The 25,482-nt window shown below is 41.6% G+C and overlaps 1 protein-coding gene across 1 annotated transcript in view; it reads left to right on the top strand.

Moving 5' to 3' along the window:
- COL4A2 (collagen type IV alpha 2 chain) overlaps nt 1-25,482 on the top strand; it is a 145,489-nt gene that overhangs the window by 111,830 nt on the left and 8,177 nt on the right. The window contains 21 exon segments of the mRNA XM_017736980.1: nt 734-806; nt 894-1,000; nt 2,158-2,359; nt 3,131-3,190; nt 3,964-4,026; nt 7,519-7,626; nt 9,032-9,253; nt 11,411-11,572; nt 12,770-12,940; nt 14,071-14,214; nt 15,465-15,590; nt 15,921-16,102; nt 17,587-17,650; nt 18,459-18,478; nt 18,480-18,504; nt 19,103-19,210; nt 20,152-20,259; nt 21,527-21,598; nt 21,987-22,112; nt 23,440-23,556; nt 25,408-25,479. Coding sequence (XP_017592469.1) covers nt 734-806; nt 894-1,000; nt 2,158-2,359; nt 3,131-3,190; nt 3,964-4,026; nt 7,519-7,626; nt 9,032-9,253; nt 11,411-11,572; nt 12,770-12,940; nt 14,071-14,214; nt 15,465-15,590; nt 15,921-16,102; nt 17,587-17,650; nt 18,459-18,478; nt 18,480-18,504; nt 19,103-19,210; nt 20,152-20,259; nt 21,527-21,598; nt 21,987-22,112; nt 23,440-23,556; nt 25,408-25,479 — 2,332 coding nt within the window.

The following is a 25,482-nucleotide window of genomic DNA, read 5'->3' as shown; positions in this document are numbered from 1 at the left end:
GGAATGCCAGAGACTGCCCTTTAGCTTCACCACAGTTTGTCTTTGCAAGAGAGAAAGTTTCCTTCCTTGGAGGTTTTCAGTGCATGGCTAGGCAAGGCCCTGAGCAACCTGCTCTAAGTGCTGGGTTGGGCCAGAGACCTCCAGCCCTCCCTTCTAACCAAAAACTACCCACAGGTCTTTGATTTGGGGCAGGTCACTTAATCGCTCTGTGCCCAAGTTCTTGTCTGGTAAATGAAGGTAGTGCTACTTTTCAGCCCCAGAACGGTGCTGTGAACCACAGTTCACTGCCAGCTGTGAGGTTGTCCTCTTTGGGAGTGGTGCACAGGAGGAATTGCATGTCAGTAGAACCCTAAGGTTTTTTCCAAGGTGGCAAAGAGTTGCTTAGGGCTTTTTCTCTAGTGGTTAACACTAAGCAACTCACCATGTTTTCTCCAGTGCAGTTCTGCAGCAGAAGTCACCTGCAGGACACTAGCTCTTGAAAGCCACAGGTGTCCCTCATGCAGAAGCTCCCCTACCATGCCATAGAGACCTTGGTCCTAGTTAGAACATATTAATAAAGGTACTGCACAAGAATGGGATTGCTGAAGAGGAAATCCTTCAAGGAAAGTAACAGGAAAGCAGTAAAATCTAAGGAGGCTTTTTTTTAAGCAGGACAGTAGAAATGCAAATCTTGGTACTTATTTCTTAAACAGTTCTGGTTTGTTTTGGGTTTTTTCAATGTATGTAACACCAGGGATTTTCGGGTCCAGCTGGATTTCCTGGACGGAAAGGAGAAAAGGGAGACTCTTTACACATAACTACGAAAGGTAGAGTGAAAATTCTTATCACCTGTATTTTCCTATTATTTATACTACTAATGAGAGATGGATCTCACAATGGAAGGTCTTCTTTAGGCACCAAAGGAATCCGAGGAGATCCTGGGCTTCCTGGAATCAGAGGTGAAGATGGTTTCCCAGGCAGAGATGGATTAGATGGTTTACCAGGACAGCCTGGCCTTCCGGTAAGCAAAGAATACAGCAAATACACCACACCTAATACTACTAATGCACTTAATTCTGAGGGGTTGTGAGGGGTTATAGCCTGTCCTTCTCTCACAGATAATGATGCACAACTAGGCTGGGTTTGCTGGTTGTTGATAAATAAAGCATCAGGTTTACTCTCAGGGCTTTTAGAACAATCTTTCACTTTTATTTCCATTTTACTTAAACAACAAATAGTAGTGTATAACTCATTTAGGCCAGCTTTTGATTACTGATTAGTTTGTGGTAATTAATGGTTTATTAGTGACTCCTTCTTGTATGGTCTGAGATTCTTTGTGACTGAACTTCAATAGCTTTGGTACATCTGTTTTAAAGAAAAGCAAAATTTACTACAATTTTCTATCCTAAAATGTACATTGTATCATCATCTTGCTTGATAGCAACTCACCTAACTAACCGTAGCTATCTAGAAATTAGACATGTAGTCTTTGTTCATTTTCTAGCTTTCTTCTATAAGCAAAATTAAATACCTTGAAAGAAAAATTCATGTGGCCCATCATAAATTGATGTTTTGAACCACTGGGATGCTCATATATCATATTTGAAGATGGGCAAGAGCTCTATCAGGCACTCTAGACCACAGTACTTTTACTACCAGTGAAGATGGCACTTTATATTTCTTTTGAAGATAGAAAAGTATTCTCTAATGATGTTTGTAAGATGTTGATTCAGTAGTGTAGAAATGTCACTAGGGGTGCAGACAGAGAAAAAAATCTGCCTTTTTGGGTGCATTTTAATGTCAGCTTTTCTCAGCCGCAAAAGAACATCTCTAGCAATGCATTTGGTCTCCCCAAATCGACTTAGAGCTTTTCAGAAAGGGCCAGGAGTCCCTCCACAACACTGATTCATATTACCCAAGTGCTTTTTATGGGCCAATATTTTTAGAGGAATGTTCCCTCGAGGAGCACTTCTGTCATGCCCTTACTGCCATGTGGTCTACATTAAAGTCAGGTTATTTTAAAAATACTTTATTTTCAATGTTGATTTAAAGAGCTGGGATGCAACACTTGAGAAATTACTGCCTATAAGATGTTATTCATGAGAGTAGTTGAACTGTTTGAATTGCAGTTTTTTCTCAGCAAAGTCAGGAGTGACCACCTCTGTTCACTTCCTGCAGGGTGATGCTATAAGAGGTTTCCCCGGTGATCCTGGTTACCCAGGTGAATTAGGCCCAAAGGGCTTTCCAGGAGAAGCAGGCCTGCCAGGTGAAGGATTTCCTGGTCCAAAAGGGTTCCAGGGTCCTCCAGGTGAACAAGGACAAGATGGAAGCCCAGGACCACCAGGTCTGCCTGGTCTGCCAGGAGAGCCTGGCCAACTAGGTAAGAGACACAACTGTCTTACTTCAGAGCCGTGGAAGATCAGCACAGAGATATGTGCAGCATTTATACAGCACACTGTTGAAAAGGGAGAGCTTGGTGGGGTTCCATGGGGAAAAAGGAAATGCTGGTATTGACCAGAAATCTTAAAGAAGGAGATACGTCAGAAGTCCCAGTAGTTTCATGTCAGGTATTGAAATAGCATGAATTAATGTGTTAGTGCCAGCAAATAACATTTTTCAGGTTTCAAGCAGTTGGAGGCAATGGAGCAATGTCCTGCCATTGGAAATCCCAGAGGTGGTTTTCTCTGATCTTTCCCATCCAACATAATCTTTTAATTGACCATAGAAAATCATGTATCCACCCTTCAGAGCTCCTCATAGTATCTCTGCAGCTTTTCAAGTCCTTTGCAAGCATAGGAATGCTAGGGCTACATTCAGAAGAGGTCAGGCTCAGAGTCTTATTCCTTGACTTCGAGAAGCCTGGCAGAATACTCAAGCTAAAGCAAGCACATGTCAACCTTACACAGTGCATGGGACACACAGCCTCGTAACTTGGACAGGATAGGTTTTAAGCCTGGATCTAATCAATGTGTGGATAGAGTGTTTTGGTATGTTACAGCAAATAATTTGTGTTGTATGCATGCATAATACATGAGGGAATACATTATCTGTTGTTTTTATAGGCATTTTGGTTAGAATTGAGAACATTTTTGTCTTTTTGCAATTTTTCTTCTTTAGATAATAACTGTGTTTTCTAATTCTTTGCTCACAGACTGTGGGCAGGTCATTGAAGACTTTCCTAGAGGAGATGGAAGTGAGCCAATATGGTCGGGTACTGTACATACAAATGGCTTGAATATCTTTTTAGCTTTATGATGCTTTTATGGGTTGATACTTTCTTTCTGATGACTGCTTTGGATGCTCTTAGCTGTAAACTCTTTGAACTTTAGGTAACAAATAACCATGCATATACTCCATATAGCTCTAAAGTAAATTAATCAAATCGAACATTTTCTAAAATTACTGCACTTCTAGCTCTACAATTCAGAGATTCTTTATTTCATCACTCCTGAGTGCTTATTGTAACAAAATAATGATTACTGTGCAATCTATAAAAACAGTACCAGAAAATAGGTGCCCAAGAAAATTTTAGCAACTTTTTTTAAAGAAGAACTTTGAATGAAGATTTTCAGTGCAATTTGACACAAAAGAAAAAACACTTAGATTTTTACAAAAATTGACTTGCTTTCTTCAAGGGTATAAATCGGCCAGAGGGAAACAAAGTTTTTCTCTTATTCTGAAAAATACAGTCATCCATGAGGCTGGACTACCCTTCCCATGCTGGTCCAACTGGACCAGCGACCATAGCCCCTGGAAAATAGAAGAGAAGCTCTTGGGGTGGAGATCAGCTTGAGTGCTCCCCTGAAAATGCCACCCGTGGCCAATTTTTTTTCAATGAAGAATAAAATTTCTTTTCAAATTAGGAGTTTGGTTGTTAATTTCCTTCACCTGTTTTAATGAAATTGTCTCAACCACAGGCACAGAGACATTGAGAGGCAGCATAGGAGCACGTATAGTGTGACTAACTTTGGTTTTTGTTTGCAGGTGCAGGCTGTGTAAGGCCACCAAAGGGATCCCAAGGCAAGCCAGGACTGCCAGGAGCCACAGGTAATGTTCTGCCTTCACCTGTTTCCCACATACACTGTATTTGAGGGGTATCTTGCCATATCAATTAAAACTGAGCCTTAGCAGACAGTGAGTTTTAGAAATTTCATTGGAAGACAGCATTAACCTAGCCCTGCCAGAGAGACCTAAGCAGTGTGCAGCCCAGGTGACTTCACCATTCCTGAACTAAGCCTGCCTTTGCCTATGAATGTCAGCCATGGAACAGAAGGCAGCAAGGACAGCCCATTTGCTATTCTCCACATGCAAGTCAGTAAGAGTATACAGAGGTTTATTGGTAGAGACTGTACTGAGGTTTCTCAGAACTGACTGGACACCTCACAAGGCAAATCCTGTCCTCTGAGAGCAGGGTGATAAAAGGCTTCAATGGAGGACTGTGACACATCCTTCTTACTGTTCCTCCTCAAGTGACATATGGAGCGCCTTCAGCAAGTGTGAGCCTAAAGTCTGTGACATGGCTCAGTGTCATGGGCCAGGCTGTCTGACACAACACGGCTGTGCTGTCTGTAGCCACGTACACCTTCCTTGCAGAGCTGGTCCCCCCTAGCCCAGAGGGGCCATCTGGTCATCCTGGGCCTCCCCAGGACTGAGGGTTCCCCACCTCCTTCCAAGAGGAAGAGGAGGTGAGGACAGAGCCTGAGGGACTGTGTGAGATGGAATTGAGAAATGGGCAAGGTGTGGTGAGTGGTCATAATGACTGACCTTGAAGAGGGAATGTCTGACCAGCGCTTATAGTTTCCATAAACTTATGTACTCCTAGCCTAAGCAATAAAACTGTTTTTCAGTAAGTCCTTCTCATTACCAGCTGTAACGACACTGACAAAAACCATAGCTGGGTCCTTCACATTTTGGGAAATGTAAAATTCTTGATGCGTCTGTTCCTGTGCTGCTGTGCTTTAGCCAAGGTTAGAGATCTGGAGTATAAATTTTAAGGTCAAGCTTTTTTTTTTTTCAGCACAGGGTTTATTATGGCATACATGGATTGACTGATTGACTTATCAAAGACTAATGGATCTTAAAAGGGAAAATTTTATGTCTGTTGAAAGATTACCTGTGTTTCCTTAGTCCTAATGCCTAAGTTTGTTGCTAGGATCAATGCTTCTTGTTTTCCTTGCAATATTTGTAATTTTTTTCTGAGTATGATGATTTGTTCGTTCCTTCATTCACATGAGCTTGATGGTTTTTCTTCCAGTGAGTACAGTCAGATTTAACTCCCAGCTGTAAGACTGCTGTAACACAAGTGATGCTGTTTTCTTGTGTTTTACATTTTGTATTCTTGGTTAGCTCTTTAACAGATCTTTCTCTGTCTTTGTTAGCTTACGTGTTTTAGTTATTTTAAGACTTGGTTTTCATCCTCTCTCTCCAAAACCTGGGAAAGGCCCCTTGCAGAGCCCAGTGCAGAGCTCTGTTCGTAGCTGCATTTCAACCTGAGGCAGTTCTGGAACTGGAAGCCTGGGAGGGAAAGGACACATTTTCACAGCTTCTTTTTGCCATAGCTGTGTCAACTGAGTTGTCTGGAGAATCATTTCTACTCACATTGTCCAGACTGACACAAAAGCACCCACACCTTCTTTACACCGTTTTCATTGTCTGCTTAGAGTGATGTGGTTTGTCCACAAGATTTCCCACCTTCTCTTCAGCCAGCATGGAGCTCCACTGCAGACAATAAAGTCTCTTGGTGTCCTAGGTGCTAATGACCACAGTGTATCGAGAAAGGAGTTGTCTTTATAGTCTCCCACCCTGATGTCCTTGTGTTCCTTTGAAATTCCTGGCAACATGCACAGCCCACCCTGAGTTTCATCTTGGTTATTCAGGAGTCTCAAGACCTACACGATTGCTGTTGAATAAAATGTTTAAGCTGTTTTCTGTCTCAAACATACAGCTAAAACATTTGCAAACTAAACATTGGCCCAAAATAAAAGCATTTTTCTCGCTGCTGTTTGGCACAACGTCATCACCAACTAACATCACATAATGAGTTACTGAAATATGTGGTAAGCAGTGGTTGTATTCTCCCTCTGCACCTTCTTTCTCTCACATGGCTTTTTAATTAGTGCTATACTGAACAGAATTAATGAAAGTCAGTTATTGCAGATGGGAAAAAAGACCAAGATGCCATTCAGGTAAGAGGCACATTGGAGTTTTTCGTTGAGATCTGAAAGCCTAAGATTTTCCTTTTGATTTCTTCCTGAGAAGTTATTTGTCATATAAGGGAGAGAAAAATATTCCTTCACAGCACTGTGAAATGTTATGCACACTGCATTGGCTGGTTATGTGCACCTTATTTCTCATATTTCTAAATGTTTCCTTCTCCCCTTCACAAATGATAGTTAAAATTACAAATAATCATGGTTAAATAATGGAAATTCGGAAAACTAAAGTGGAAAAAAGTATTAAAATCCAAGTGACAAACCAAGTTTCCTTGGTTCGTCATAGTTAGGGAAACTTGCTTTCAGTAATGAATAAATGAGTTGTAATTAATGGTGATGCTAAGCAGCAACATTTTAAATGTTAAAGCATGTTGTTGACCTTCAAGCCTGAGCTGGGAACTTAGAAAGTTCAGAGTGCTGGAGAGGGTAGGGAAACAAAGCATTCCAAAGGAATTATTTTCAAAGAACTTTACAAAAACTCTTGGTTCACTTGGAATACAGTGAACTAATGAGACTCATGTAAAAAAACTTGCACTGAAAAAAATATATAATTTTTGAAACATGATAAAGGAATCCTACAAAATGCTTGTAGGTTTTGAGATGTTAAAAAACAGTAATATTTGCCCTTACTGAAGTGTCAAATAATGTATCACAAGGAAGTAAGGTACCGTTTTTGCTGTCAGGAGAAAAATCAGTATGAACAAGAGGTCGTTGCCAGAAGAACACTTTTTCAGGGCGCATCCTTTCTTTTACGAGGGAATCTCTAGACCTGTAATGTTACAAAAATAGTAATAAGGCTAGTTAATTTGTATTCATTTTTGGGGTTATTAGATCTAACCTTTAGCCTTACATTTCTGCTCCTTGGTTATCTAAACCAGTCTGTTCTTGTTCTGTGATCAGTTTAGCAGGGAAGGGAAAATTTTTTTCCTCCTACAGCATCTCATCTGTGCCCATTTCTGTGAACATTCTTTTTTGATACTGCCTTTTGACCTTAATCTAAAATCCTTAATTTACAAAATATTGAAAGACTCCAAAAGTCTGTGAAACTAATTATCTTCAACCTAGTAGTCTCCATATCATTGGTCTTAAATTCAGGTTAGTCCATGTTTGTAAAAGCACTTAACCTACATTTTTGGTCCATGTTTTGGGATCTTGGATACTTCTAAAGAGCTACTGTATAGCCCCATTAATTTTTTTTTTGAAGTTTCATCTTTGCATCCAGAAACATATCATGGTGGTATTTACTACTACCTTTTTTTACATTATATGCACATTTCTGTTTTGTTTGTTCAGATCACACTTTCTTACTTCCTTTTATATAATTTAGGTGCAAAAGGTGCAAGAGGATTCCCAGGTGATCCAGGTCCAATGGGCTTCCCAGGGCTAAATGGTACACGAGGTGATCCAGGTCGGGAAGGATTTCCAGGTCCTCCAGGTATCTTGAAATAATTAGTCATTCTTTACATACTTTTGACCTTTTTACTGCAGTCACTGAAACACAACTACTTGATTCCAGGTACATTTTCACTTACCTTCCCTTCTACATTGAATCAATAAGCCATCAGACAAAACTGCTACTTTTCAAATCTGGAAGTATTTCCTGCAACTTCCATAATGATGAAAAATTTCATAGATGCCAACCTTTTAAAATCTGCTTTATTGTGCAAAATTATAAATGTGACAGTAAAAATTCATTAAATTGTCATAAAGAAATTCAATAAGATAGGTCAGATTCCAAGTGCATTATACTCATAATGATGATGCAGAAAGGAAGAAAATAATAGTATTATTCCATTCAATTTTTTTCAATATCAGTATAAATGATACTGGACGTATCAAAGGTGGAGTACTAGATACTCACCATGCACATTGGCAGCTCTGTTCCCAGAGTGTTTGCAAGTGTTCAGTGCCTGTCAGATTTTGTGCTAGTCTGTAATAGGTGCAGATTTTTTAAATCCCAGAGCTTCTGTATCATTCCAGAGGTTCCAGGATGTCCAAGACACATCAGTTCAAGGCACACCAATTCAAGGCACATCAAGGCAGATGTCTGTTTGTACATAGCAAGTCAGATGAGCCTGCGTGTGTGCCACTGCACATGTGATCCATGCAATGGCACACACATATAAGCTGCAGAGGGTCTATATGTTCACAAATCTTCAGTCAGTCCAGCAAGAATTACAGGAATTACCTCCAGAAACTACCACTTCCCTGTGGTAGTTTATTTGGTCAGAGAAATGGGTACTGAGTTGTTTGGGGTTTTTTCTGTACCCCAATACAAAAGCCATTGATGCAACTTAATTTATGAGCTCTCTGGAAATTTTTTTGTGTTACCTGATTTCAAAGTCCTAAATCCCCATAGATTCTGAAGTGCTGCAAACTTTCCCAAATCCAGTGCCAGGTACTGCTTTGCCCTCAGGCAGCACATGGCCTGATAGTATTCTCTAGACTCATCTACAGCATCTGTAGTAGCAACAGAGAAAGCAGAAGAAAAGCTGATGCGTATCCTGGTCAACAGGCAAGGGATGGATCATAAAACATGGCTCTGTGCAGCATAGGGCAGGACCATGAACCTCTATCTCCCCTGCTAAGCTCTACAGAGTGCTCTAATTGCTAAATTAGGGCTCCCACATGGCTCCCAGGCCACAGAGACCAATTCTCTGCAGTTTTCCATGCTATCTTTCACTAGTGCTTGGGCTTCATTTTCAGTCCAGGTCCAGTTTTCCAGTCCACAAGAAGCCTTGTCATTTGTGGTAACGGGGGCATCATGTTGGTATATGTAGGATTTGAACTCCAGCATTTGTAGTGAACCCTGTGATGCCTAGTCCCTATTTTATTTATAGGTTTTACTGGACCCAGAGGAGACAGAGGCCCAAATGGTCTACCTGGACTGCAGGGGCACCCAGGCCTTACAGGGAAATCCGGAGCTCCAGGAGCACCAGGACCGAAGGGCCTTCCTGGTGACGTGTTTGGAGCAGCAGCAGGTTCCCGAGGGGATGTTGGCCTCCCCGGCTTCCCAGGGTTGAAAGGTGCACCAGGAGATCAAGGCATACCAGGAACTAGAGGTAAACACTCCTTCAAATAAAGAAATATTTAAGAGTGTGATACAAATGCAGCCAAATTGTAGGGATGTGAGAGTAGTAAGAGAGCAGGTTAGGATGCATCAGAGGTACTGATGACCCCACTATCCATTCCCAGTGCCGGATGATCTCCCATTCTTTCCACTTCTGTGTCAGCTGTTGCCAATCTGCCTGGCTCCTCTGAACACTTTCTGGAGATCCAATGCTTACGTTTAGCTCTCCTTCACACTGCTCTACATGAAATCAACTACGGTAGGATACCAGAGAACTGGATTTTGCTCATCTTTGTCGCTTTCAGATGTACTGCTATTTTTTTTTCACTGTAGTTAAGGGAATGGTGATATCGCTATTATCCTGACTTTTCACTTACATATAGCAATAGTACATACAGCAATTTTTTCCCACACCAAAAGATGTCTGGATACTGCATGGCTTTGCTGATCAGCACATTGCAGTAGTGCCAAATTTGTAAATTTTAACTAAGAGGACATAGAGTTAGGTAACTGCTAATAAGCTATTTTACCTTGTCAGTCTTTGGGCACGCACGAATAAGAAAAAGATAGCATTATATACTGATTCACAACTTCAAGGTGTTCATTTTAGTTTATTTCACAGACCATAAAAAACACTCTAAAATCCCTGCAGAAAACAGAGTTTCTCTACAAAATCTGACTTTTTCACTCTCTGAACTCTGTGAAGGACTTTCAAAAGCACATGTGGGAATTTAGCATACCCTGCTACAGAGTTTCAATAGCATTTGGACACATAATTAAATTAGGACTGCTGATTACTCCCTTCCCCTGTATGGAACTGAGAGAGGAGCAGTAATTGTATGACTAGCTCGAAGCAAGGTTTATCACAGGAACTAGTTTTGGATAGCCTTCTCATGACTTTTGATGAAAATAAATAAAGAAGAGCGTTGTCTTCCCAGAGTTATTTGAAGTGAGGAGAGCTGGTTTCACCTGCAGTAGAGCCCCAGAGTGAAGGAAAGGGATTAAAGCAGCTCTGTGGCACTTCACAGGTTTGAGAAAAGGCAGAAAATATCACTAACACCTCTGAAAAGGGGAAGAAATCCAATTTCATTTGAAAACAAAAAATTTGGTGTGACTTTCCACTCTCTTTGTAAGCATTTCTGTAGAACTAAGCTTTCAGTAGTAAAAAATACAGCAAAAATAAAAAGCATTACTAGTTTGTCTGTTCTTAATTTATTTTACAGTTCTGAGAGAATGGCTCCAAATGGCACGTGAATTTTTGTATGAGTATGAACTTTCTTAATTTTACATGAAATGGCTAGGGATTCCTTTATGCCACCTTTGCCACTTCACTCAGAATAGCAAACTAAAGCCTGTATGCTGTTGTTGAGAAAACCCACTTTAAGTGACCACAATTATAAAGCTCATTTAACTACAGTCAAGCCAATGGACCTACACTGATGTAAAACCTGAATAAAGAGAAGCAGATCCGCTTGACCTGGATTTTAAATGCCATGTACTACTTGGATGCTGCTGCTTCTCCAAGCTGAATGAAAAGCAGGCATTATCTTTTAAAACTTAACACCCTCTTTGCCCTTACATGGTAGAGACATAAATTTTCACCCAGTGCAGTAAGTCATGTAGAATCAGGGCCTTTTTGCTTAGGAATTTGTATTGGTCTTACAAATCAATGCCTTGTAACGACCTTACATGAAAATTTCTAAACAACACTACAGATCCCACCATCTGCCTTAAATGTTGCTTTTCCTGCCTATAACATTTTAGAAAAGATACATAGCATTATTTCAGTGGTTCAGTCAGCTGCTTGATTCAGTTCTTACTAAGATATATGTGACAGAGAGCTCAGGAATTACAGAATTATTGGGATTAAAATTGAAAGAGACCTGCTCTATCTATATCTACATGGTGCCAAATCATTACCATTCATTTGAAAGAGTCAATCAACCTTTCTGACACAAATACTGAGATCATTGCTGGTAACGTCAATTATTTTAAATCTAAAGACCAGTCCTTTAATTTGTTTTTGCTGTTCTCACTGAATTTTCAAAGGAAAAACACACCCTGGAAGACTAGGGTGTACAGAGAAGAGATATATAAAGACAAGCTCTCTAGATATGATGCTCACTAATGCATGATTTTGGTCTTTTAGGAGCGGATGGTAGCCCAGGTTTGCCAGGACCCAAAGGAGATCCAGGGCCACAAGGTCTCCCTGGTTTGATGGGATTACCAGGAACACCGGGAACACATGGATTCCCAGGTCCACCAGGAAACCGTGGGCCAGATGGTGGGCCTGGCTCTCAAGGACCTCTTGGTGAGGAAGTAACACGGTCCTGTTGATGCCTTAGGTTTTAACTTTTATATTTTTCAAATTCTGTACTGCCTAGTGTGTAACTCTGAAAGTTTCTTGTAGCCTGTTAACTTTTGCTCTCTCGTGCTAGGTAGACATAACAAAGCCTCCCTGGGCCTGCTCTCCAAGGACACCTAGACTGTCCTAGGCCAAAAAGTATAAACCAAAAAGCCTCTAAAGGGGGGGTAAGCTGAGGGGAATTACATCATTAGCTGAAGCTTTAATTGGAGAATTAACCCTTATATGCAAATGAACCAAACCTATAAAAGTGTGAAGAACTCGTGACCTGTTGTCCATCTTGGGGTCCATCTTGGCAGCAGCCTCTGGCTCCCCAGGGGGTACCTTTGAAGGACTTTCAAATAAATACCTACCTTATTTCCTTACTCCTGTCTAGTCTCTGTGTCTAGGAGGCCTCTTAAGGCATCACTGTGTCATTCCTTTTGCCAGTCCTCTGTGGCAGCAGAAAATTAAGCTTGGGGATGAAATTTCTTCACAGGCAGAGCTGCTGCTTTTCTTTCTATAGCCACTTACCAAGTCAGGTCAGAGCTTGCTGCTGCAGACTGGGAAAACTGTTGTCTGTTTATCAATGTGGGGGTCCTTCTGGGCAGCAGCCTCTGGCTCCCCAGGGGGTACCTTTGAAGGCCTTTCAAATAAATACCTACCTTATTTCCTTACTCCTGTCTAGTCTCTGTGTCTAGGAGGCCTCTTAAGGCATCACTGTGTCATTCCTTTTGCCAGTCCTCTGTGGCAGCAGAAAATTAAGCTTGGGGATGAAATTTCTTCACAGGCAGAGCTGCTGCTTTTCTTTCTATAGCCACTTACCAAGTCAGGTCAGAGCTTGCTGCTGCAGACTGGGAAAAGGGAGCCACCAAATGGGGGTAGTCTTATGGAAAAGGGGCTTAATTCTTAAATTAAAGAGGAGGGAAAAGTCCTATTGGGAGTGGGTGTGGAACCAAACTGATAGCGAGGCTGGTTCACACTGATGAGCTGCTTTATCTTTGCAGCCATTTCTGCAATTCTTTGATGAAAAAAATCCTGATTTCCCTCCTTCAATATGAAGCTGGTAGGACAGCAGTTTTCTCCCTCTTGAGCTACCTTGTATGAATCATCATCTATGTCCAAACCTTTTTTACTCTCCCTGTTCTCACGTTTACATGACAGGTCCACCTGGTGCTAGGGGAGAAGATGGTGAGCAAGGTTTTCCTGGCCCTGTGGGCCTGAAGGGTCTGTCTGGTGACAAAGGTGACATGGGTCTCACAGGATTACCAGGTATACGTGGCGTGACTGGTCCCCCTGGCATAAGTGGAATGGATGGCTTTCCAGGAGATAAAGGTGAGCTCTGGACTGCTGCTTTGAAAACAGTAATTGATTAAAGCTGTTCTGTGCTGAGGTGAGCCAGACATATTCTCTGCTGGTCTCCCTCTATTTAAAACAGTAGAATTAGGATAATGTGCCTAATATATTCCAAAATCACTGCCCGTTTTCCCCTCTGATGTACTTGGCACAGTGGTAGCTCATGATATGCAGCCCTATTTAGAAGAGCAATGGGTGCTTTATTTCTCATTTTAAAAAAAGATACAGTATTTACTATTTTCTCTCTAAAAGTCTTACCCTCATCCTAGTCCCACTGGTCCTCAGTAAAATTTAAGAGATGTTTCCCCAAACCTTGGCTTTAAAGCTTTTTAAAGCTGGGAGCTGTGGACTGAGCAATGCCAAACACAAGACCTCAATGGTGACTTTAGGATACTAATGTTATGTTGAGAAGGTGAGATCCTCACCTGCCAGCAATGAGAAAATACATATGTGTAATGCACATTGCCTACACCACATGGGGAGTTTCAACAGTGTTCAACTCCATGTGAAGCCAAATTGAGCACAAAGCATGCTTAAAAATGCATGCTGCAATTTCATCAGTTGGAAAGACAGGACAAGACTAGCTCTGGAGTACTGATCAGCTCTCATTTGAGAGAAATTAAGATCTGTTTGTTAGCTTTACCCATGTAAAACAGCATTCTCTTGTTTAGAAAAGAGGAGTAGGGGAATTTTTGGTGAGAAAGGGCCAGCCAGTCCTAGACTCATATCTCTACATGTGGAACAGGCTGACTAAAAACCTTATGTGGAACTAGGTACCTATCTCAAGCTTATCTCTAGGAGAGGGGTTGTACTGGTCTGTCAGAAGAATACAGTAAGTTCTGGTCATCCCCACAACATCTCCTCTTGGCCAGTTGAGGCGGGTTAGTGTACTCCTGAGAGTACACTACCTCAGGAGCTCTACTACCTCTCAGAGAGCTTGGGTGCCTGCTCCAGACCTAAAGATTTCTGTAGACATTAAGGCACCCAAAAAATAGGTACTGCTGCACTGAAGTTTTCATACAATTTTGTCATGTGTTGCTGGTTCATATTTATTTAGTTTGCAGAAATCAGAGTGAAATAACAGTTCTCTTCCCCTTCTTTCTTTAAAGGCTCGAAAGGTTCATCTGGCATTGATGGTTTCAAAGGCATGACAGGCCTAAAAGGAAGACCAGGCATCAAGGGAGTCAAAGGAGAATTTGGCCCAGTCGGGGCTCGGGGAGATAAAGGCTCACAGGGTGCCCATGGCTTCAAAGGTATTTGCTTATGGGTGGTACCAGTGTGTTTGCTCTTCACGTCTGCAGAACTATTTTACAAGGACACAAAGACAAAGAAGACACATTTTTCACATGGTAAATTTAGCTCAGACATTCCTCCACCTATTTCACACATGGGCCTCTGGCCAAGAGGCCTGGATTTTAGACTCAGGGAGAGGTTAGTTCTTTACATACTTAAGGCTGGAGACAGACATCTTATTACTCATCTGAGCTCAGACAGTGGTACCTCTGGACATGTGCAGAAGTCAAGAGAGCTTTTTCCCAGGAAGCATAGGATGTTTGGGGGAGAATACTTGGATTTTTCTCCAGTTGCACTGTAAAGACAGTGAAATATTCAGAAAACCAGACAATTAAGTAGTTTAAGTAGTTAAAAATCACAAACATTCAGCTGGTATTATCGTTGGTGAAATGAAAACTGTAACTCAGTCCTCTTTTTATTGCACACAATTATCTTTAAATAAATGCTTTGCCACAAGGCCAAAATGTTCTTTCTAGGCACCCTGAGATTGGTATTTTTTTTAAAAAGTATCTGCAATTCAGAGATTGCAGAACAGTGATCCCAGCATCAGTCTCAGCAAAAGCCAAGTGTGAAAGCAGCCCCTGTGAAGAGAAGTGCAAATATGCTTCTTGGCAAAGAAATATAAGACAATGCATAATCACAGGGGACAAGTCTGGGTTACTGGCCTGTCTCTGCACCCCACAAAGAACTAAATACAGTCATACAGTCTATATGGGTCCCTTCTTCAAGACATTATTTACTGATATCACTGATACTTATTGATAAAGTGAACACTATAACAGATAACAAATCCAAACACTTTCTTTTGCCCAAGGCTTTTTGACTGAGAATTCCCTTTTAATAGAAATTAACTACTTTTCTGTGCTTTCTTCTGTGTGCTTGTCAGGGTTTTTTATAAACCATGATTTTGGGGTTTTTTATAAACACTTGATTCCTAACTGATCTGTTGAGAGATAAATTATCTATCACAGGCGAGTCTGGGTCCAGCTCCCGGGATTGTATGTACAAAAGTTTAGCTCTGTTTTCATGTTTTCTTAACTGTGACTCTTGCACTGCCATGTTATATTGACACAGGTTACTTTTCATGAAGGTGGATTTTCTGTAGCTTGTGCAAGGACATTCCTTTTTCCTAATTCGCTCTTCTGTTCACTTTTCCCAACAGTGCTGCTGACTAACATTTTGTAACACGGTTGGATTTTTTACCCTTTAGGTGACCGTGGGGATCAAGGCCCCCCAGGAGAACCTCCAAAGCTCATGCCCAGCATGATGATGGAAGTCAAAGGTGAAAAAGGAGATGTTGGAGAAAGGGGCACGAAGGGATTCTTTGGCTTAAAAGGTCAGTGGTCACAATAAAACAAGGCAAGCACATTCAGGATTATCAGCCAGTGCTTGTTCTCAGCTACCATATTAAATATTCCCTGCTCATTTTACCACTGTGCTTCAGCCTCCCTAGCAAGGTCTCTGACAGCAGAAGCTGAGCTCCTGGCTGCATTTCACGGAGTCACCCCCAAGGAACGCTCTGAGGGGTGGGGGGTGGGTGTGTGTGGACTTGTACAGCACACTGTGGTGCCATGTTTCGAGACGGCCATTAGCAGGAAAACTTCTTACACACAAGCAACTGCGTGTCAGTCTTTCCTTACTTACATTTCTTCTTCCCTGCCTGCAGGTAGCAAGGGAATGCCAGGCCTTCCTGGAAAGACAGGAACCCCAGGGTCCCCTGGGCATCCCAGCTACGTGGCTGGTGTGAAAGGAGACATCGGCGCAAAAGGGCTGACAGGTCTGAAAGGGTATCCTGGTCCTGCTGGCTCTCCTGGCATCAGAGGCTTCCCTGGCACCACAGGAGTCCGAGTAAGTTCACACACATGAGGGAATGTTGGTGCCCCTGTGCTGGCATTCAGCTTCTCAGCAAGTGGCATTCACCCCTTGAAATTTTGCTGAACAACGGCAGTGCAAAGATAAAAATGCCATAAGCATTGAATAAATAGATCAAATATTTTTGCTTGCTCCCTCCAACATTAATTAAGCAGAGTCATTTATTTTCTCATTGTGAGACATCCAAATTTCATGTGCCAACTTTTTGCCAATGAGGACCCAGATGGTTCCTTCTAGCTCCTTGGTTCTGTTGCTGCAGCTGCTGGTAAAAATTATTCTCAATGTTGGGTTTACTTTTCTTTTTCTCCCAGAACTTGATGGTATCACTGCCAAAAGTTACTCACTGTCACTTACTTAACAGTAAAAGAGCCTAAGAACCTTAGCTTCTAGAGGGTAATTCACTGTGATTCACTTCAGCTGCAAAATAAGTTACACTGAAAGAAATAAATGCTTAGAAAAGGCCTGACAGTAGACTCACAGACATAATTTATTTAAGAGAGACAAAAACTATATTCCTTTCTTAGGTTCTCTTTGCCTTTAGGTTTCAGTAAAATTTTTTTTAACCAAGGACTGCAGGACTGTTACGGTTTAATCTCAGCCAGAAACTAAGCCCTACCCTATCACTTGGTCCCTCAAACATCCCCAGCAGGATGGGGAGAAGAGAATTGGAAGGGTTAAAGTGAGAGAACTCAAAAAGGTGAAAAGTGAATAAGAACAGTTTTCTAATTGAAATAAACTATCATAACAATAAATAATAATAATAATAATAATAATAATAATAATAAAAAGGAATATAATAATGATAGATTAATAAAACCCAAGAAAGACAAGTGATAGAAATGAAAACAATTGCCCACCACCAACTGGCTGATGCCCAGCCAATGCCCAAGCACTGTTACCCCCCAGCCTATTGTCCCGCCTGCCTTATATGCTGAGCATGAGGCCATATGGTGTGGGATATCCCTTGGGTCAGTTGGGATCAGCTGTCCCAGCTGTGTCCCCTCCCAAATCCTTGCTCACCCCCAGGCTGCTCACTGGCAGCGTGGGGTGACAAGCAAAAAATGTCTCGACACTGTGGAAGCGCATTTCAGTAGGAATGAAAACATCCCTGTGTTATCAACAGTGTTTCCAGCACAAATCCAGCACAAAACAGTCCTGTACTGGCTACCATGAAGAAAATTAAATCTGCCCCAGCCAAAACCAGCACAAGGACTCACTACTTTATATGCACAATAAGATGTCCTCAATTTCAGACTTAAGCCTTTGCAAACATAACTTCTCCCTTGGTTGGTACTGATTTAGATTAACTGACTGCTGCCAAATCACTCTATAAAGTACTAAAGAAACTCAAAAATGGGAAATTTAATAGCCTTTTTAAAATATTTCCAAAACCAGCTGCTTGGAAGGTTGACTAAATGCTCATCCTCACTAACTGATGCCTGTTTTCAATCATACAATAGGGAGAAAAAGGCATTCCAGGAATTTCAGGCCATTTTGGTACTCCTGGCTCACATGGAGAAATAGGTGAGTTTGTTCTCTTATCTGAGCACCCTCCGTATTCATCACCCATCAAATACGTGACATTAAGATCTGAGGGGTCTCTGTTGCAGTGCTAAGTTTCATTTAGCAAGCTGCAGCTTTCCCTGGGAGCTCAGCGGAGTGTTTAGGGCAGTGTGACCATTTTGCCCCCTCGTAGTCCATTTCGGACGGCTCCGCACTCTTGCTCCAGCAGCTCTCAGCTCTACAACACAGTGACAGCAAAGGAGGCGAGAAGGGTCCCTCCATAAGGGTTTCAGAGGACCTTTAATGGTTACACCTCGTCCCTGCAATCCCCAGAAACAGAGAGACCTCGTGATCCCGGCGCAGGGGGGGTTTTGTCAGGGGCTCATGGGCGGTACATGGGCGGAGTTGGGGTACAGGAACCAATAGGGAGAGCCCGAGGGAGGGGCCAGGGCTAGGGGCAGGGGAAAGCGGGGTGGTGGAACAATATGGGATAAGAAAAGCAGTGAGTAAACAGATCACCACAGGTCTCAGTGGATCTTCAATCTCAAAGAGTCTTTCCACAGTCTTACAGAATGATATTGTAGATGTGGGAGGCTGTAAAAAGGTTAATACTGTTAATTTCATGCCACATGTGCTGTCCATGGATAAATCCATCTGTGGCAAGGAGGGAGGCTGTTCTATAGACTTTTTTTGCTTTCTTTAATTTACTCCTCTTTTATTCTAGAAAGATAATTGTTGAATTTTGCCTCAAGTTGCAATTCCTCAAAACAACAGGAAGTACTGTTTAAATTAAAGCCTTATCACTCGTGTTCATTTTTATTTGAAATAGGTGATCGGGGAGATACTTTTTTAAGTTGGTGTGCCAGGCTTAACAGGTATTAATTTCACAGTTGCTCTTTGGATGTATTTCTTTCACATATTAAAGTTCCCAGAGGAAGGGAGGGGGAGTTTTGTATGGGCTCTTGAATGTGTGCTCTCATGACAGCTCCAGGAGAGGTTCATCTTTTCTTTATTGAAATAAATATGCGCTACATTTGCCTCTTCAACTGAAAATACCATTATAGCAGTAAACATCATCACATGCAACTCTAGTAAACATTTTTATATTTTTTTTTTGCTATTGATGACCAAAGGAGCATTATCAGGCCATGATTATAGAAGATGGGATAGCAAAGTCTCATAGATTTTGGATTGAGTTGTTAGGTAATGTATTAAAATTTCCCTGCACATGCAGTCCACTTGAACATCAGTGTCATATTCCACATAATTTGGGGAGTACTTTTAAAAACAAGTTCAGTGATCATTTGGCCAGACGACTGTTCATGCTCCCAGATTACGTAAGCACCCTGACTAGAAGAATGTCTTTATGTGGCAAGTCCAGGACCCATACAGTAGCCAAGTTCACTTTATGCTTGTTTGCTTAGGGTTGTATAGATATTATTAAAATAAGGTACTGGTTTTGTGGTTTTCCAGGTATAAGAGGAGGTGTGGGGTCAAAAGGAGAAGGTGGTGATCCTGGTTTCCCTGGCATTGAAGGCCTCAAGGGCACACAGGGTGTCCCTGGCTCTGTGGGACCGGAAGGTAAAATATTCTTTTTAACACTTCAAAGAATAACATTGTTTAAGAGGAAAAAGAAAAATACTCTTTCCATCAAAAGAAAGTCATTATGTTTTTTAATATGTTCATCATTCTGTAAGTTGGTGAAGAGCAGTGACAAGGATGTGGAACTCACAGCAGAAGTTAAGAGAAAATTGCAGAAACCTAACTCTGCTTCATACCAGTTTTTGCTTCTTTATAGCAACCACGTGTCCAGTCAAAGTGTTGTATTGCTGGCATACTCAGGTATTCTAGTGTTGTCTCAGTACTACAAGGAGTGGGCTTTTCAATGACCTTTTCTGCCATAAATGAAGTCAGTATCCCCCAGGACACAGTTACAGAGCCTTCGAGCCAGGCTCATTGGCCAGCTGTACAAGAGAATCCAAGTCAGGTTCAGCTGAGGCCAGATCATACACTCAGGACTTAAGAACATGTCTTGTTGCAGGAGGATCATGGAAAGGCTCTTTCAGAACAGTTGTTCCACATTTCTCCTTATTAGAGGGCTTAGAAACTCCAGGCAAAAGTGGAAGAGTTTTGATAGGTGCCTCACTGGGAAACAGTTCTTGTCTGATGAGCTTCTCAGTCAGAAAGGCAAAACAGGTGCAGCAGAAGGGGAAAGTAACATGCACAGCAATGAAATCACTTATTGTAACTGGCAATAGAAGTCAAATTATCATTTTAATAGGAGGAGCCCACTGTCTTTTCTGAGGTTGTCAGAAACCTGAAGTTTGTAATGAGTTTGTCTCTCCTACCTGTGCTCTCTTTAGTTTTCTTGCACTTGGATGAGCAGTGCAGTGTCATACAATGACATTAGGAAGGGAAAGTCTTCAGTTTGCTGCCTGGGGGAATGAAAGTAGCACAAGTTGGTGTTTTGGGCTGTTGGTTTTAAGGATGCTCATGACCAATGATCCGTTGTTGCCACACAGGTTTGCCAGGACTGGTTGGCCCCCCAGGGCAGCAAGGAAGCCCTGGGACACCTGGATTTCCAGGTGAAAAGGGAACTCCCGGCTGGCCTGGCTTACCAGGACAAGCAGGTATTTGTACAGTTTCAGCTATTCAATCATTTCTGTCTGAACACTTGCAAATGTTCCTTTGGGGTGAAGAAGAAAGGGGGTTTTTGCAGTTCAGAGTGGCAGAGTTTCCCCTGCTAAAACATTTATTCCTCACAAAGTCCAGGTGTATTAACAAAGACACATGTGGTTGCTTTCCGATTTATGGCTTCTGGTGTCTTCTCAGCTCATTTTAACTGTTGATGACCTCTTCAACTAGGAAAGCAGTTTTCAGGAAACATATTCATTTTTCATGACAGCTAGGAAGAAAAAACAATAAAAAATTATTAAATATGCAGTAAGGGTAATGATATACAATATGAGAATATTAGAATGTGGCATTAGATAGCAAGCAACATATTTGTCCTACATCATCACCAAAAACTGTTAACTGATTCAGTATCGAGTTTCAAGAATAAATTCCTTACGGCTTAGACAGAATTGTGCTATCAAAATGCAGGTGATAGTTTAAAATGAAGCTGTTTATATCATAGGATACAGAATCTCAATGGTTGCCACTTAATTCCTTAATATATTAAGCTAGCAGGTTTTTTCTACCTTATAGCCAGAAATCACCCTGCTTTTAGTAAGATTCTTCTATCTGAATGTGCATCAAAACTCAGCTAATACAGTTTTGAAGACTGCTTTTTTAGACAGTGAAGAGAGACAGACAGACACTTATTTTTCTGAGATTGAATAATCCTCCAGAGCTGTGGCCATTGTCTAGCTTTAACATCATATTCACCACTTTGACAGGTACAAATAGATGGAATAAATTTTACCTGTAACAATAGTAACAGTAGCTGTTAGACATTTCATTAGGGTTTTGTTGGGGTTTTTTAAATGAGACAGAGTGAATTGCTCCTGAAGACAGCTTTATTATAACCACATTTAGAGTCTACAATTATGTCATAATTGTCTTGGCTTGAGGATTTTGGAAAACTAAATAAGTACTAATAAAACTATGGAAGCAAGGCTGGAACTAATGGCATGCTACCAGATGGATCAGAGATATTTAAAAACTGTCTCTGGAGTAATGAGTTTATCAGATAATTACAAAATTTGCCAATCACAAACTATGGTGTGGTGTATTTCATAATAAACTTATGGTAATTAATTAATTTTCAGATAATACACCGTATTTTAACACAGAATAGCATTTATTCAAGCTTTTTTTTTTTTTTTTTGGCCCAGGAATATATATAGACTCATAGAAACTATTATGATAATCATGACTGTCATTTTAAAACAGGCCAGCCTGGCTTAAGAGGAATCAGTGGACTGCATGGTTTACCAGGCACTAAGGGCTTACCAGGATCACCAGGTAAGTGAGGCTGTTACTCTGCCTGTTCACAGGCACAACATTGTGTTGGCTTCAAGTTTTGTTAGTGAGGTCTTTGTAATGCAACTTTCTTAACTGTGTCCTCAAAAGCTTTGGAATGTGCTTCATTATTGTGGGCTCTGGCAAACAACTTCGTACACCATGTGCTACCCCACAGGTGGATTAGAACACAACTTCAAATTATAACTTCTTTCCTCTGATAAAGTTAAAACCTCAAGGTCTTTTTTCTCATCATGAGCCTTTTTTTCAATGAGCCATTACAGACTCATGTATTTTGTAAATCCACATGCTCTATACATGTACTTTAGCATGCATTGTTATATGCAGAAACATTTCAGCTTTCCTTCTTGTTCTGAACAACTCTCAACAGGTCCAGATGGGTATGGCTCTGCAGGTTTCCCAGGCACAGTGGGTGACAAAGGAGAAGCAGGAGAGCCAAGCAGAGTAGAAGGTGGCCGAGGACCTCCGGGCCAGAAGGGAGACAGAGGTGTTCCAGGTTTGTATTCCAGAGAATGGGATCCATCTGTTATTTGTTTCATCTGTGGGTGTTAGAGAGGTCACGAAGTGCATAGTTGTGTAGGAGAACTCCCGAAGTCAGGAAGGTCACTGTTTGGAGTTTGTGCTGCAGCTCAGCCAGCCCCTGCTCAGAAACAGCAGTGTGTATTCCCCAGTGCTGGACAGCCTGAGTCCTTCCCCATGGTAGCAACATCTTGTAGCACCCACTGGGCCCAGCAAGCTGCAAATGCCAGAGGCTACTCTCAGCCATCAGCTCCCCAAACATTTTTAATGAAGCTCCAGTTACACAAATGCATGACCTCTCTCTCTTTTTTTGCAAGCCTGTCCATATTTACCTTTCTCCTGAAAGCCTCACTGTTTGTCAAAGTGTGATGGTCCTGCTGACACCTCGGGGGCTCTGTTCCCATACACGGTGCTTTGCTGGTGCCATCACCCCTCGTGCAGAGTAAGGTCCAACCCCCCATGCTGTAACAGGCTGTGCTCATCTCAGGATGGGTCACCACCTGGTTTTCATCCATCAAGAAGCCACCAGACTGATGTTATGAACAAATTACAGGGGTTTTGTGGGTTTGTTTTTTATATTTTTCCAACATTTTGGCTCTAAAAGGATTAAGGATTGACAGAGATATAAAACCTTACTGCCTTTGCCTGCGTGGTTCAATGGCTCATTCCTATTCTTTTGTGTTACACTTTATTGTTACTAACACGCTGTGCCATCTCAAACACTACTCAGAGATTTATTATCAAGCATTAGAAAAAGCAGCTTACCTCATCCATGGATATTTGTCACAATTATAAACAGAAGGTCGACTTCCTGACAACTTCAATATACTTTAAAAAATAATCTGTTATTGGTAGGGCAGATTTTTGGCCATTTAACAAGTTTTCATCTGTAGAGAACTTCTTGGATTTAAACTTTTGGTTTTAACTGACCCCAGAAAATGCTAAGTGTGAGCCCTGACTCTGCAGGCACAGAAGAACAAAGCTGCTTTCCTGCCTGCTTCAGTATACCTAGGGTATTTTGAGTACTTCCTATCTTGAAATATTTTACCTGGCAAACACGAGATTATTAGTATTCTACACAGTGAGATGTAATTAGCTACCCAGAGAGCTTTGGCAGAGAACTAGTATTTTAAAATTCTTTAAAAAAAACCTTCCACAGTAACATCTGAAAAAATAAAAATCAGTAGGAATTGCAGGTGTTTTCTATTTTGAAAATCCCACTTCTTAGTCTAAGGTGAGTCCTTTTAATTGCAATTGTGCATTTTTTTTCTTGCAGTACTGATTATTTCTTCTCTTCCTTTCAGGAGTCCCAGGACCCTTTGGTATTCCTGGGCAGGAAGGATTTCCAGGGCCTCCTGGGATTTCAAATATATCAGGATATCCTGGTGATAAAGGTTCCCCAGGTCTAGATGGAGTGCCAGGTAATTCATGCAACAGCAGTCACTGTTATTTCTGAATTGATTCAGTAAAGTAGCCCTATTAAACACAACACTGAAATTGTTGGATGGAACTAATGGTACATCAGATAACAGAGACAGACCTCTTGAAAGCAAAAGGCAGTTCCTCCAGGTTGTCCTGATGAAAGGATTTGAATTTCATGCAAATAACATTAAATAATCCAGAATTCTCTTAACAACTTTCAGAAGTATTATGCTAATCTACTACTCTAAAATCTGAGGTCTGTGGCAGACTTGTAAGTCTATTAAATATTGTGTTAATAATTTACAAAAACCTCCTATGTGAAATGACCATGCAAGCTAAATTTCATTGGAAAGCATTAGCTCTTCCCTCTTAAAAATACCTGTTGCTTATTGGAGTGCACAGTCATTTCAAACTGTGGTGCCACTCTGAAGAGCTTTTAGCAGCTGTTCCACTAACATCTTTATATGATGGAAGGAAATTTTTATGTAAACTCAGCAAAAACTTAGGCAAACCAGCTGAAAACCAGCAAAATACCTAGGCTTCCAAGTTAAAAGACAATGTTAGTTGGCCTGACTCTGTATAGTGGTTCCAACTCTCCAAGCAGTCAGGGGAGTGGAAACAGGAACACCATGCCCCAGCCAAAATGGTGAGACAAGTGTGGCTCACTCTTACTTTGCCACATACATCTTGCATTTGTATCCTCATGTGACCCAGCTTCAAAAGGCAGCACAAGAGATGCCCCACTCAAAACCCTAGTTAGTAAGTCACTCCCTCCTCAGAAACAAGGTCCAAATGCCTTGTAAGCAGCAGAGGTAACTGAAGAGAAACCTGCCAGGTTTAGCTTCAGGCAATATGCAATTCTAGAAAAAGAAGCTGTTCCCATAATTCCCAAGACAGCATGAAGTACTTCTCTGTGGAAGGTATCTTTCAGCTTTTTACCGGCTAGGCTAGTGGTTTAATGCCTTAGAAAGCCTCGAGCAGCCTAGAGAGGTAGCACGGGCAATCCAGCACTTTAGTAGCTCTAAAATCGGTACCTGTATCAGCTGCAAAGCAAATCAGCAGAAGCAAAGAGGGAGAACTATAGCTCCCTGCTCGCTCAATTTCCTGCAGTTAGAAGCTTTCAAATGAGACAGACAACAAGAGATGTTCACAGGAAAGTAGCTGAGCTGAGAGAGAGTGGAGCCTCCCCTTGACCATCTTTTATTAGGAGAAGGGGAAAGGGGAGGACTGGGGGCGGACCCGGGGTGAGCGGCCAATCAGACACTGCTAAAGAGCCTGAGTTACATTTGGGTTTGCCCGCGCTTGGAACAAAGGAGCTCGGAGTACATGGCAGAAGCAAGTGTCTTTGGGAGGGGGAGGGGAAGCTCAGAACAGGCAGCAACACTTATCTAGTTCCAGATGTTCAACTGAAGCACTAAGATACACAGAACAGTAAGTCCTTGGCTCTGAGTCAGGTACTTGATGCTCTCTGATTTCTCTCTAGCTACTTGGATAATTTAGGATGAAGCAAGGAGGCACCTAGTGAAGTGGGGTATTTACTGGTGAAGGAATAGCTCATTGAAGGCTGTATCTCAGCAGGCACCTTATTTCTGCTGAAATCTTGCTTGAGATAACACTGAATTTTGTGGGAGCTTCGTGCTCTAATTCCTCTGCCACTGCTGCAGACAGCTATGCCAGCCTGAGAGCAGGAGCAGGAGTACTGAGTAAGTCTGCTGAGGAGCTAAACATTTGCTTCCTGCTTAAATTAAGGAAATAGAACCTGATGGGATACAGTTAGATAGTTCTGTTATTTTCCTTTGTGCCCAGGTGTTAAATATAAACAGATTACAATCTGTATGTCCTCTAAACAGGCTATCCAGGACCACAGGGGCAGCCTGGAGTACCTGCTCCACCAGGAAGCAAAGGAGAAAGTGGACAAACAGGTA

Source organism: Corvus brachyrhynchos, unplaced genomic scaffold (assembly GCF_000691975.1).
Source record: "Corvus brachyrhynchos isolate BGI_N302 unplaced genomic scaffold, ASM69197v1 scaffold83, whole genome shotgun sequence".
Lineage (NCBI taxonomy): Eukaryota > Metazoa > Chordata > Aves > Passeriformes > Corvidae > Corvus > Corvus brachyrhynchos.
This window is presented reverse-complemented; position numbering and strand designations above follow the sequence as displayed.